This window comes from Takifugu rubripes, chromosome 18 (genome assembly GCF_901000725.2).
Source record: "Takifugu rubripes chromosome 18, fTakRub1.2, whole genome shotgun sequence".
NCBI classification, from domain to species: domain Eukaryota; kingdom Metazoa; phylum Chordata; class Actinopteri; order Tetraodontiformes; family Tetraodontidae; genus Takifugu; species Takifugu rubripes.
Window position 1 is genome coordinate 2,270,748 of NC_042302.1, and position 12,478 is coordinate 2,283,225.

Genomic DNA, 12,478 nt, shown 5'->3' on the forward strand with positions numbered 1-12,478 from the left:
CAGCAGTTGGAAACGTTATAATGTTACACCAGTTGGAAACGTTATAATGTTACACCAGTTGGAAACGTTATAATGTTACACCAGTTGGAAACGTTATATTGTTACACCAGTTGGAAACGTTATAATGTTACACCAGTTGGAAACGTTATATTGTTACACCAGTTGGAAACGTTATATTATTACACCAGTTGGAAACGTGATATTGTTACACCAGTTGGAAACGTTATATTGTTACACCAGTTGGAAATGTTATATTGTTACACCAGTTGGAAACGTTATATTATTACATCAGTTGGAAACGTTATATTATTACATCAGTTGGAAACGTTATATTGTTACATCAGTTGGAAACGTTATATTGTTACACCAGTTGGAAACGTTATATTGTTACACCAGTTGGAAACGTTATATTGTTACACCAGTTGGAAACGTTATGTTATTACAGCAGTTGGAAACGTTATATTATTACATCAGTTGGAAACGTTATATTATTACATCAGTTGGAAACGTTATATTGTTACACCAGTTGGAAACGTTATATTGTTACACCAGTTGGAAACGTTATATTATTACAGCAGTTGGAAACGTTATATTATTACAGCAGTTGGAAACCTTATAATCCACCATATGTCAACAGCACATCGAGGAGTCAGCAAGGTAACACGCTTCAATCAGGATTCACTCAAACACCACCCTGGCTTGTTCCCAATTATTTGATTACGTCACTGACTGTTGATTATTACAGTAGTTGTATTTGTGTTTTAATTTAAACTGACACTCAGTGACATTTTGAAAGCAATAGCGTACGTGTCCGTTGCTATAATATATTTAATTTACTTAATACTTAGCATCTCCACAAGAATCATCTCAAAATATAAGTCAATCAAATCCAAACATGCATTGGAGCATCTCCCTTTATATCCCATTGAATTCAGGGGATTGAAAACAAGAGTGCATTTGTTGTAAATTGTCATTGTGCTTCTTCACTCAGTTGTTTTCCAGAGCTCTGGATGACGTGAGGAAATCGAGAGGACAGAGCTGGAAGAATGAAGACAGGCTGAGGCCCATGTCCAAGAAGGAGCTGGAGCATTGGAAGCCGCAGCAGGAGCGGGAGGAGAACCGTTCAAACACTCAAAGGACAACAATCAAAATTGTTTCAAGAAGAGAAGAATGGAGAGGAGAAGAGAGCTGGCAGCAAGAGCTCAGGCACCTGAAGGAACGTCTGGTAGGAAAAGATCAGCAGATCTGCAGGGTCGAGCCTGAAAGGAAAAGGCTCGCTGAGGCTCACGTGGACACCTTGGCCCTGCTGAGCAGCACGCAGGCTGGGCTAAAGCAGGAAGAACAAAGATGTGCCAGGCTTGAAGAACAATGCTGCAAGAAGCTGGCTGATCAGGAGCAGAGACACCAGATAGAGATCAAGAATCAAGAGGAGGGATTCCAGAGGGAGGTCTGTGAAAACATCACCAAGACCAAACAGATGGCGTCAGACCTCCCACTGTGTGAAGTGATCTGGACTGAGACCCAGAGGAAGCTGGAGGAGATGCTCTGGAACCATGAAGAGATCTCAGGGGAAAAGTAGACCTCCAACCGGAAGGAGATCCAACTCCTGACCGAGAGAATCGTCCAGCTGCAGGTGAGCTGCCTCCACCTCCTTCTGTGATTCTCTGACTTCTGACAGATGTCACATTCTTGAATCTGATAAATGATCTTTGTCTTTGCAGCAACTCCTCAGTGAAAAGGAACAAAAGAAGAAACAAAAGTCGAAGTTCAATCTAATGAAGTTCTTCTTTAAAAGATAAATGGACTAAATTATTCTGATCCTGAGCTCCAACCTGGACATTCTATTATATTTACATTATTGTGCTAAAAAACACTTGTTTGCTTTAAAAATGGTGTATAAAGGTTGTTATTTTTCACATCACAAAACATACAGACTTCTGACAGATGTCAGTCAAAATTGTTTCAAGAAGAGAAGAAGAGAGGAGAGGAGAGCTGGCAGCAAGAGTTCAGGCACCTGAAGGAACGTCTGGTAGGAAAAGATCAGATCTGCAGGGTCGAGCCTGAAAGGAAAAGGCTTGCTGAGGCTCGCATGGACACTTTGGCCCTGCTGAGCAGCACGCAGGCTGGGCTAAAGCAGGAAGAACAAAGATGTGCCAGGCTTGAAGAACAACTCTAGTCCTAAACATAAATCCCCATATACTAAAACTATCTACTTATGCTAGTGAAACAGCATAACAGAACAGAATAACATAACAGAAGCTGCTAAAGTGATCTACATTTTAAACATAAAAGTAAGAACAGGAAGACCAATGGAGAAGATACAGAAGCAGAACAAAGAGCTGCTGAGGTCAGTGACGGAGCTTCAACATGAAGTCAGGCAGCTAAAAGAACAGCTGGCTGAGAAGGACGAGCAGTTGAGCCGGACCATCAAAAGGCGCCAGATAAGAGCAGTGGCTCATGTGGACGCCCTGACCCAGCTGAACCAGGCAAGGGCTGATCTCACAGTGAGCCAAGAGAAGTGCTCTGATCTGGAGGAGAAGTTGCAGAAAGGACCCAACGACAGCCACCAGAGTCCGGAGCACGGAGACCACGTCAGAGGACAACAGACTGAGAAAGTGGAGACGAGTAACATAGAGCTCTCCAAGAAAGAAGAGGCTCTGAAACTGCAATTCTTAGAAAAAGAGCAGCAGATGCAGGCGTGGATGAGGCCGAGGCTCATTAGCATGCAGGAAGAATTCCAGAGGAAGCTCCTGGAGGAGAGAGAGAAGGACCAGCGTGAGATGCGTGAGAGAGAGGAGAGGCTGAGACAGCAGCTTGAGAGAGGGATGAGGGAAGAGAGGGACGACTGCTTGAAGAAGCAGCTGTCCACGTTGATTGAGTCCTGGCAGACCGAAGCTCAGCGGTGGAGAAAACACCAGTCAGAGCTGGAGGAGAAACTCCAGGAACAAGAGAGCCTGCGCAAACAGCAAGAGGAGGAGAGAAAGCAGGAAACTGAGCGCTTCCAAGAGCAACTCCAGCAGCTTTGGGTAAGCAGCCGCAGATTTGTTTGTCCCGTCACTCCTGGTTTTGGAGGTTTAAAAGTGTGGATGTGAAAACTAAAACCAATTCCTCCTTTCAACAGAACTACATTGTAAAGAAGGAGAAGAAGAAGAACTGGGTCTGGAGTAGGATTCTAAAATTTTGCTGAGGCTCATACGGACACCTTGGCCCTGCTGAGCAGCACGCAGGCTGCACTAAAGCAGGAAGATCAAAAATGTGATTTAGATGATGATTTACAGGAACATAACAGTGATCTGGCGTTGTCCTTCTCTGACATGAAGGGAAGGCTTGAAGAGGCTGACGCAAAGCTTAAAAAAATGCAGCGATCAGAAGAGAGCTGGCAGCAAGAGCTCAGGCACCTGAAGGAACTTATGGTAGTAAAAGATCAGCAGATCTGCAGGGTTGAGCGTGAAAGGAAAAGGCTTGCTGAGGCTCACGCTAAAGCAGGAAGAACAAAAATGTGCCAGTCTTGAAGAACAATGCTGCAAGAAGCTGGCTGATCAGGAGCAGAGACACCAGATAGAGATCAAGAATCAAGAGGAGGGATTCCAGAGGGAGGTCTGTGAGGGAGGTCCACTTCCAAGAGCTCGACGGGAGGGTGTGCGCGTACGTGGACGAGAAACGAAAGGACGGGATGCCCATCAGCAGAGCTGTCATTCAGCTCAAGGCCTTCGAAATAGCCAAAGAGCTAAACATACCCGCGCGGACTTCAAAGCAAGCCTCGGCTGGTGTAAAAGAATGATGCGGCGTAACGGACTAACGCTGCGACGCAGAACAAGTCTAGCCCAGCGCCTGCCCTCTGACTTTGGAGAGAAGCTGTTGTCGTTTCAGCGCTATGTGATCAACTTAAGGAAAAAGCACTCTCACCCACTGGATCAGATTGGCAATGCTGATCAGACACCTGTGTTTTTTGACATGCCAACACCTGTCACTGTACACGAGAAAGGTGAGAAATCTGTTATTATAAAATCCACTGGAAATGAGAAGAGCCGCGTTACCGTCATGTTAGCCTGCCTTGCAGATGGAACCAAACTCCCTCCGTATGTGGTTTTAAAATGTAAGACAGTACCTAAGGAGGCGATGCCAGCTGGCATTATTGTACGTGCCCAGGAAAAGGGCTGGATGGAGACCGAGCTTGTAGTGGACTGGCTCAAGGTTGTGTGGGGCAGACGGCGTGGGGGACTCAGAAAAAAGAGGAACATGCGGATTTTGGATGCATTTTGTGGACACTTGTCTGATCCAGTCAAAAAACAAGTGAAGGCGATGAACGGCGACTTAGTGATCATTCCGGGGGGGAATGACAAGTCAGCTGCAGGTGTTGGATGTTGTGGTCAACAAACCATTCAAAGACAATCTGCGAAAGAAATACACAGAGTGGCTCCTGCCTGGTGATCACGCACTCACACCGACAGGAAAGATTCAGAAGCCTCCGGTACGTTTGCTCTGTGAGTGGATCCTCCACGCATGGGATGCAGTTTCCCCAAAGAGCATCATCCACGGGTTTAAAAAATGTTGCATCTCAAATGCCCTGGACGGCAGTGAGAATGAGGTGCTATGGGAGGAGCCAGAGGAGCCAGAGGATGGGAGTGTGGAGTAATGTTCTGACCTGACAGATCTCAGCTACTCTCAAGTTTGAACCAGTTTGCAAGAATCATCTCAAAATATAAGTCAATCAAATCCAAACATGCATTGGAGCATCTCCCTTTATATCCCATTGAAGTACAGACGACATTGAATTCAGGGGATTGAAAACAAGAGTGCATTTGTTGTAAATTGTCATTGTGCTTCTTCACTCAGTTGTTTTCCAGAGCTCTGGATGACGTGAGAAAATCGAGAGGACAGAGCTGGAAGAATGAAGACAGGCTGAGGCCCATGTCCAAGAAGGAGCCGGAGCATTGGAAGCTGCAGCAGGAGCGGGAGGAGAACCGTTCAAACAATCAAAGGACAACAATCAAAATTGTTTCAAGAAGAGAAGAATGGAGAGGAGAAGAGAGCTGGCAGCAAGAGTTCAGGCACCTGAAGGAACGTCTGGTAGGAAAAGATCAGCAGATCTGCAGGGTCGAGCCTGAAAGGAAAAGGCTCGCTGAGGCTCACGTGGACACTTTGGCCCTGCTGAGCAGCACGCAGGCTGGGCTAAAGCAGGAAGAACAAAGATGTGCCAGGCTTGAAGAACAACTCTACTCCTAAACATAAATCCCTATATACTAAAACTATCTACTTGTGTTAGTGAAACAGCATAACATAACAGAATAACAGAACAGAAGCTGCTAAAGTGATCTACATTTTAAACATAAAAGTAAGAACAGGAAGGCCACTGGAGAAGATACAGAAGCAGAACAAAGAGCTGCGGAGGTCAGTGACGGAGCTTCAACATGAAGTCAGGCAGCTAAAAGAACAGCTGGCTGAGAAGGACGAGCAGTTGAGCCGGACCATCAAAAGGCGCCAGATAAGAACAGTGGCTCATGTGGACGCCCTGACCCAGCTGAACCAGGCCAGGGCTGATCTCACAGTCAGCCAAGAGAAGTGCTCTGATCTGGAGGAGAAGTTGCAGAAAGGACCCAACGACAGCCACCAGAGTCCGGAGCACGGAGACCACGTCAGAGGACAAAAGACTGAGAAAGTGGAGACGAGTAACATAGAGCTCTCCAAGAAAGAAGAGGCTCTGAAACTGCAATTCTTCGAAAAAGAGCAGCAGATGGAGGCGTGGATGAGGCCGAGGCTCATTAGCATGCAGGAAGAATTCCAGAGGAAGCTCTTGGAGGAGAGAGAGAAGGACCAGCGTGAGATGAGTGAGAGAGAGGAGAGGCTGAGACAGCAGCTTGAGAGAGGGATGAGGGAAGAGAGGGACGACTGCTTGAAGAAGCAGCTGTCCACGTTGATTGAGTCCTGGCAGACCGAAGCTCAGCAGTGGAGAAACCACCAGTCAGAGCTGGAGGAGAAACTCCAGGAACAAGAGAGCCTGCACAAACAGCAAGAGGAGGAGAGAAAGCAGGAAACTGAGCGCTTCCAAGAGCAACTCCAGCAGCTTTGGGTAAGCAGCCGCAGATTTGTCCCGTCACTCCTGGTTTTGGAGGTTTAAAAGTTTGGATGTGAAAACTAAAACCAATTCCTCCTTTCAACAGCACTACATTGAAAAGAAGGAGAAGAAGAAGAGGAACGGGGTCTGGAGCAGGATTCTAAACTTTCGCTGAGGCTCACGTGGACACCTTGGCCCTGCTGAGCAGCACGCAGGCTGCACTAAAGCAGGAAGAACAAAAATGTGCCAGTCTTGAAGAACAATGTTGCAAGAAGCTGGCTGATCAGGAGCAGAGACACCAAGAATCAAGAGGAGGGATTCCAGAGGGAGGTCTGTGAAAATTTCAACCAAACCAAACAGATAATGTCAGACCTGACACAGAGTTTGGAGAAAGAAGTGATCTGGCCTGAGACCCAGAGGAACCATGAAGAGATCTCGCAGGAAAAGGAGACCTCCAACAGGAAGGAGATCCAACTCCTGACCGAGAGAATCGTCCAGCTGCAGGTGAGCTGCCTCCACCTTCTTCTGTGGTTCTGACTTCTGACAGATGTCACATTTTTTAATCTGATAAATGACCTTTGTCTTTGCAGCAACTCCTCAGTGAAAAGGAACAAAAGACTAAGTTCTTCTTTAGAAGATAAAGGGAATAAATTATACTGATCCTGAGCTCCGAACTGGACATTCTATTATTTCTACACGATTGTGCTAAAAAACACAAAATCACAAAACCAAAAGAGCAAAAAAAACAAAACAAAACACCGAAACCCTCCCAACACCCAAATACAAGATCAGCCACAATCACACAATCAGCTCGACGGCTGCCTCTTCAAAGAGTTCAAAGTCAGAACAACATTGTTGAAAACTCCATAGATACAGTAGAGATGCCTTTTAGGTCTCAAGGGGAAAATATGGCTGCCCAACCACAGGTGGCTGGGGTTTAAGGCATGGCAGTGCACATCATACCAACAATACAAAGGACAGTTGCAAAACAAACAAACAAAACAGCCATAAACGGCAGTCACCCAAATGCAATGAAAGTACAGTTTACAACAGAAAACTACACAATCATGACAGGAGATGGAACAGGTACCAAAAAGTGAGGTAACCTGAGTCATAGATTCGATCAGGCGAGAAACTGGCCTAATGACCCCGCCAAATCGTGGAGTACGTTGGTTATCCCTAAGTGACTCTATAGGGACAGCAGGGGAGGGGACGGTGGACTCCGTGAGGGAATGCTGAGGAACACTGACATCAGGAAATCCACCTTCAGCATCACATTCCGACACAGGCGGGGGCAGTTGCTGGACCCACGCTGATGTGCATTCAGAGATACTGGAAGAAGTGCCGGACCCAGCCAAAGAGGGGCCCATCTTAGCTTCATGCAGATCAGGTCCAGAAGCAACACCAGCCAGAGAGTCCACAGGTTCAGCTGCACCATCCAAAGCCACATCCAGTGGTAAGAAGTCCACCTCAAGGAGGAGGTTGCGGTGTACCACACGCTCATTCCCATCCGTATCTCTGATTCGGTAGATGTGCAGGGCAGGTTTTGAGGCCACCACCGTGTAGACAACCGGCTCCCATTTGTCAGCAAGCTTCCGTTTTTCCCCGGCACCTTTATTCGCCACAACTACCTGATCCCCAACAGACAGAGGCAGGCCTTTTGCTCTCTTGTTATACTGATGTGACTGATGTTTCTGCTCCTTGGTGCTACTACGCTGAGCTTGGAGCATGGCCCAGATCAGGTCATCCACCAGAGTCTTGACGTAAGTGGCATAGACACAAACAGTGTCGTCCTGGAGAACACTCTTCAACATGAGGTCAACTGGCAGCCTGGGGACCCTCCCAAACATTAAATAGAATGTTGCAAACCCTGTGGTTTCATGGACAGTACAGTTATATGCAAATGTCAGCTACACTCATAGCGTGTTGAGAATGAACGACCACCCTTCTGACCCTACCAACGTGACTGTCTAAGCGACTCTGCACCTCAGCCACAGTCCAATCTTCAAGAGGCTTGAGTTGGAATGACAAGGCAAGGGTGGGATCAGGACAATGAGAAATGAACATCATGACAACTTCCACACTCGGGTCTTCCACCTGTCTGCCTCGCCTGCGAAGGCACTCATCAGCTGCATCAAAGGACTTGTTTAGGCGATCCAATAATCCATAGCATCCTCACCCACTCTTGGCACTGTGTTGTAGAAGTCCCTCATTGGCAGGTTGGAACACGGCAGCTCGCCGAAATTGCGCTTCAGGACTTCGAACAATCAACTCATCACCACACAAGTCTTGGCGGCAGCGTCGTGACATTTTTACCACATCCCTGGCTTTGCCACTTAGTCTAGACAGTAAAAGGTTAAACTTTCCATCAGGTGTGTCATAGCTCTGCTGGGACAGATAGCATCTCATCATGTCCACCCATTCTTGAACAGAGAACACATCTGTCGGGTCACCCTTGTAATAGGGAGGTGCTTTGGTATCAGACTGGACAACCACCTTCAGCTGGGATGTATCAACATGGCTGGAAGGCTGGCTATGTGTGGGATGTAACTGGGAGGGTGTAGGCTGGTGCATAGCATGGAGGTTAGCAGTAATATTCTCACCAATTTGTTGTGCTAAACCTGTAATCATAGTGCTAGGAGCCTCTGTTGTAATGACTTGAGTAGGTGGAGACTGGACATCAACAGGAGTTGAGCTAGCAGCAGGGACTAACGGTGGGTTCATGTTTAACTGGTCACCAGTACAGTCAAAGTTACAGGGGGCTACTGGCCTCAACCCCCCAAATGTAAAACATGACTGACCCCTCCCCAAACTAAAAGTGCCACCACGGCCCATCTAATGTAGCTCAGACATCATACAGGACACAAATGGGGGGTTTATATCACCAAAAGGAACAGTGTGAAAATAAATGACTGGATGAAAATGCTAAGGGACACCCAATTACTTTGCCATAAGCCCCAAAATGGATAACATGAACATACGTGTAATCAGTGTAATAATCAGAAGAAGAAAAAAAAGAAAGATGCCCCTCTGACGATCCAAAACAGTAGTTTACTCCATACGGACCGACCAGGGCACAGCGGCGCAGCCTCACGGAGAATCCCGCGACGGTACCCAGCGAGAGCAGCCGATCGGGAGCAGCCGGAGTCCGGACGGGTCGAACGGCACCAAGTGTAACTGGTGGAACTCTGCGTTGTGTTTTAATGAGACTCTCGTGTCCAGGATTCTCTTTATTCTGGCAGCAACAAATAATAACGTTGGTCGACAGTTAACAGCCCGCTCCAGTTCCTCTCCCATGAGAGTAATGTGAAAAAAGGGCAGACAGCTAGTCACATACCTGGCAGCAACAAATAATAACGTTGGTCGACAGTTAACAGCCCGCTCCAGTTCCTCTCCCATGAGAGTAATGTGAAAAAAGGGCAGACAACTAGTCACATACCTGGCAGCAACAAATAATAACGTTGGTCGACAGTTAACAGCCCGCTCCAGTTCCTAGACAGATAAGGCGGGAAGACGAACATTAGCGCGACTCGTCATAGCGGGTAAGCTAGCGGTCAACACTGTCTAAACATCATGTTTATGTGCTGGTATGTTTCTATTGTATTTCTAACATGAATAAATAAACACATTAAACAATCAATCAGAATACGTAAGCGGATGAACACAGAACCAAACGTAACTAATCTGAACTGACGTAATGGAAAATGAGACACGCACCTCTCCCATGAGAGTGATGTGCCAAAGGGGGGAGGCGGAGGGATCGCCATCACTTTTATAGGGGCACCACAGAAGAAGAAATGCGGGCCGGAGCTCCCAAACCCGCCACTAAAGACCGGAAATGCTACTGTATATTTCTGACAGCTGAGCATGTAACAGACCATATTTTGTGTAATTATAAACGCTTTATAACGCATTATAACACAACGGCCCTGTTACATGAACACCTACATCTTCTGCTGGATTCAAAGAGTGTTTGCATTTTTTACATTTTAAAATAAGGATGCAAATCATTTGAGCAGTCTGAAATTATTGAATTACTATATTAATAGAAAAACTCATTTTGATCCCACAATTATATTGTGAATGACTTCAGCATAAAAAAAATCCCCAAAAACTAAAATCCAGTCTAGTTTTGTTGTTTTTCTCCAGTTGTATTTAATCTTTTAGTTGAATAATTATGTCAGCAATTAAGTCATCAGAAATCTACCCCCAATGTGCCGACGACACATCAACTGAAAGCACTTTCTGACTTTCTGTCTTGTTGAATCTGCCATGTCTCCAAAGATGTCCTCATCCTCTGGTGGTTTCTGCAGGTGTGGGAAGACCTCAAGTATTTATTGGCACAGTGGGCAGTATTTTATCTTTTTCTCGTGAATCTGCTGCAAGGCCTGTCGAAAGACCTGGTTTGCTGACAACCCTCGATGGCTGGAGAAGCTGCCTAAGAACCGTTCATCATCAGAGCAGATCAAAGACAGTTTTCTGTAGAACCAGCCAATGTAACAGCAGCGCTAGTGGGAATGCTAGTTTTGTTTTTCTCCAATTGTATTTAGTCTTTTAGTTGAATAATTATGTCAGCAATTAAGTAATCAGAAATCTACCCCCAATGTGCCTACGACACATCAACTGAAAGCTCTTTCTGACTTTCCTGTCTTGTTGAAGCGTCTGTGGTCCCACTCGGTTGCTCTAACTTAATTTTATTACACCTATTCAACATTTAAAAAGGATGCACTGATTGAATGGTAAAATGGCTAGCACAATAAAATATCAATATATTTTAATTATAACAGAAAATGGCAAAAATGACAGATTGCGTAAAATAAATGAAAGCAGATACACATGGGGGTGTGAACACCTACATCTTCTGCTGGATTCAAAGAGTGTTTGCATTTTTTACATTTTTAAATAAGGATGCAAATCATTTGAGCAGTCTGAAATTATTGAATTCTTTGATTAATGGAAAAAAACTCATTTTAGGATCCCACAATTATGTTGTGAATTACTTCAGCATAAAAAATCCCCAAAAATTAAAAACCATTAGATACATAGAACATTTTTTCCAGGACAACTTCTGCATTTATGAAGCCCCGTGATTTCAGGAAACAGTCTTCTTCAGACCAGTGGCCTGAAGGAGTCTCTGGGTTTAGGATTAGGGGAAGGGAATGGGTTTACTCTTGGTGGAAGGGCCGAGGGGAGGGTCCAGAGCCGGGCGGCAAGGCAGAGGTACCGTGAGGGGCGAGCGGCAGACGAGTCGAGGCCAGGCAGAGGAGTCGAAGCCGGGGAAGCAGATTATAGCTGGAGCCACGGAGGCAGAGTGCGTGGTCGGAGACAGGAAGCAGGCAGGTTTACTGGGGAACAGGCGAGGCAGGCAGGATGAAGACAGGCGGGTCTGGGATGAGCTGCAGCGGAGCCGACAGGTGAGTGGAGTTGGCCTGATGAGGTGGGAGTGGCTGACAGGTAGAGTGGAAAACTACTGAGGGCAGGAGGGAAACGGGTGGAGGGAGCTGTGACCAGTTCAAAAGGAAGCAAGGAAAGGTGTTGGAGTTCACGCTTTCCAAAATTTTAGAATCCTGCTCCAGACTCCTTTCTTCTTCTTCTTCTTCTTCTCCTTCTTTTCAATGTAGTTCTGTTGAAAGGAGGAATTGGTTTTAGTTTTCACATCCACACTTTTAAACTTCCAAAACCAGGAGTGACAGGACAAATCTGCAGCTGCTTACCCAAAGCTGCTGGAGTTGCTCTTGGAAGCGTTCAGTTTCCTGCTTTCTCTCCTCCTCTTGCTGTTTGTGCAGGCTCTCTTGTTCCTGGAGTTTCTCCTGCAGCTCTGACTGGTGGTTTCTCCACTGCTGAGCTTCGGTCTGCCAGGACTCAATCAACGTGGACAGCTGCTTCTTCAAGCAGTCGTCCCTCTCTTCCCTCATCCCTCTCTCAAGCTGCTGTCTCAGCCTCTCCTCTCTCTCACTCATCTCACGCTGGTCCTTCTCTCTCTCCTCCAAGAGCTTCCTCTGGAATTCTTCCTGCATGCTAATGAGCCTCGGCCTCATCCACGCCTGCATCTGCTGCTCTTTTTCTAAGAATTGCAGTTTCAGAGCCTCTTCTTTCTTGGAGAGCTCTATGTTACTCGTCTCCACTGTCTCAGTCTTTTGTCCTCTGACGTGGTCTCCGTGCTCCGGACTCTGGTGGCTGTCGTTGGGTCCTTTCTGCAACTTCTCCTCCAGATCAGAGCACTTCTCTTGGCTCACTTTGAGATCAGCCCTTGCCTGGTTCAGCTGGGTCAGGGCGTCCACATGAGCCACTGCTCTTATCTGGCGCCTTTTGGTGGTCCGGCTCAACTGCTCGTCCTTCTCAGCCAGCTGTTCTTTTAGCTGCCTGACTTCATGTTGAAGCTCCGTCACTGACCTCCGCAGCTCTTTGTTCTGCTTCTGTATC

General features: G+C 46.5%; 2 protein-coding genes across 4 annotated transcripts; both read right to left on the reverse strand.

The window, feature by feature from the left end:
* Positions 1-6,521: 6,521 nt before the first annotated feature.
* Positions 6,522-9,831, reverse strand: LOC115246688 (uncharacterized). 3 transcript variants are annotated; one of them, XM_029825793.1, is made up of 3 exons: positions 9,773-9,808; positions 9,393-9,547; positions 6,522-9,290 (listed from the first exon to the last, which is right to left on the reverse strand). In XM_029825793.1, exon 3 carries the CDS (start codon positions 7,903-7,905, stop codon positions 6,862-6,864), a length of 1,044 nt encoding a protein of 347 aa, XP_029681653.1. In that variant the 5' UTR covers positions 7,906-9,290; positions 9,393-9,547; positions 9,773-9,808; the 3' UTR covers positions 6,522-6,861. The 3 variants fall into 3 exon arrangements, with proteins under 3 accessions (XP_029681653.1, XP_029681652.1, XP_029681651.1); XM_029825792.1 differs by lacking the exon at positions 9,393-9,547 and having other exon boundaries at positions 6,522-9,343; positions 9,773-9,831; XM_029825791.1 differs by having other exon boundaries at positions 6,522-9,547.
* Positions 9,832-11,440: 1,609 nt separating this feature from the next.
* LOC115246666 (golgin subfamily A member 6-like protein 6) lies at positions 11,441-11,981 on the reverse strand. The gene is made up of 2 exons (XM_029825669.1): positions 11,770-11,981; positions 11,441-11,678 (listed from the first exon to the last, which is right to left on the reverse strand). Exons 1-2 carry the CDS (start codon positions 11,968-11,970, stop codon positions 11,598-11,600), a joined length of 282 nt encoding a protein of 93 aa, XP_029681529.1. The 5' UTR covers positions 11,971-11,981; the 3' UTR covers positions 11,441-11,597.
* Positions 11,982-12,478: the final 497 nt, after the last annotated feature.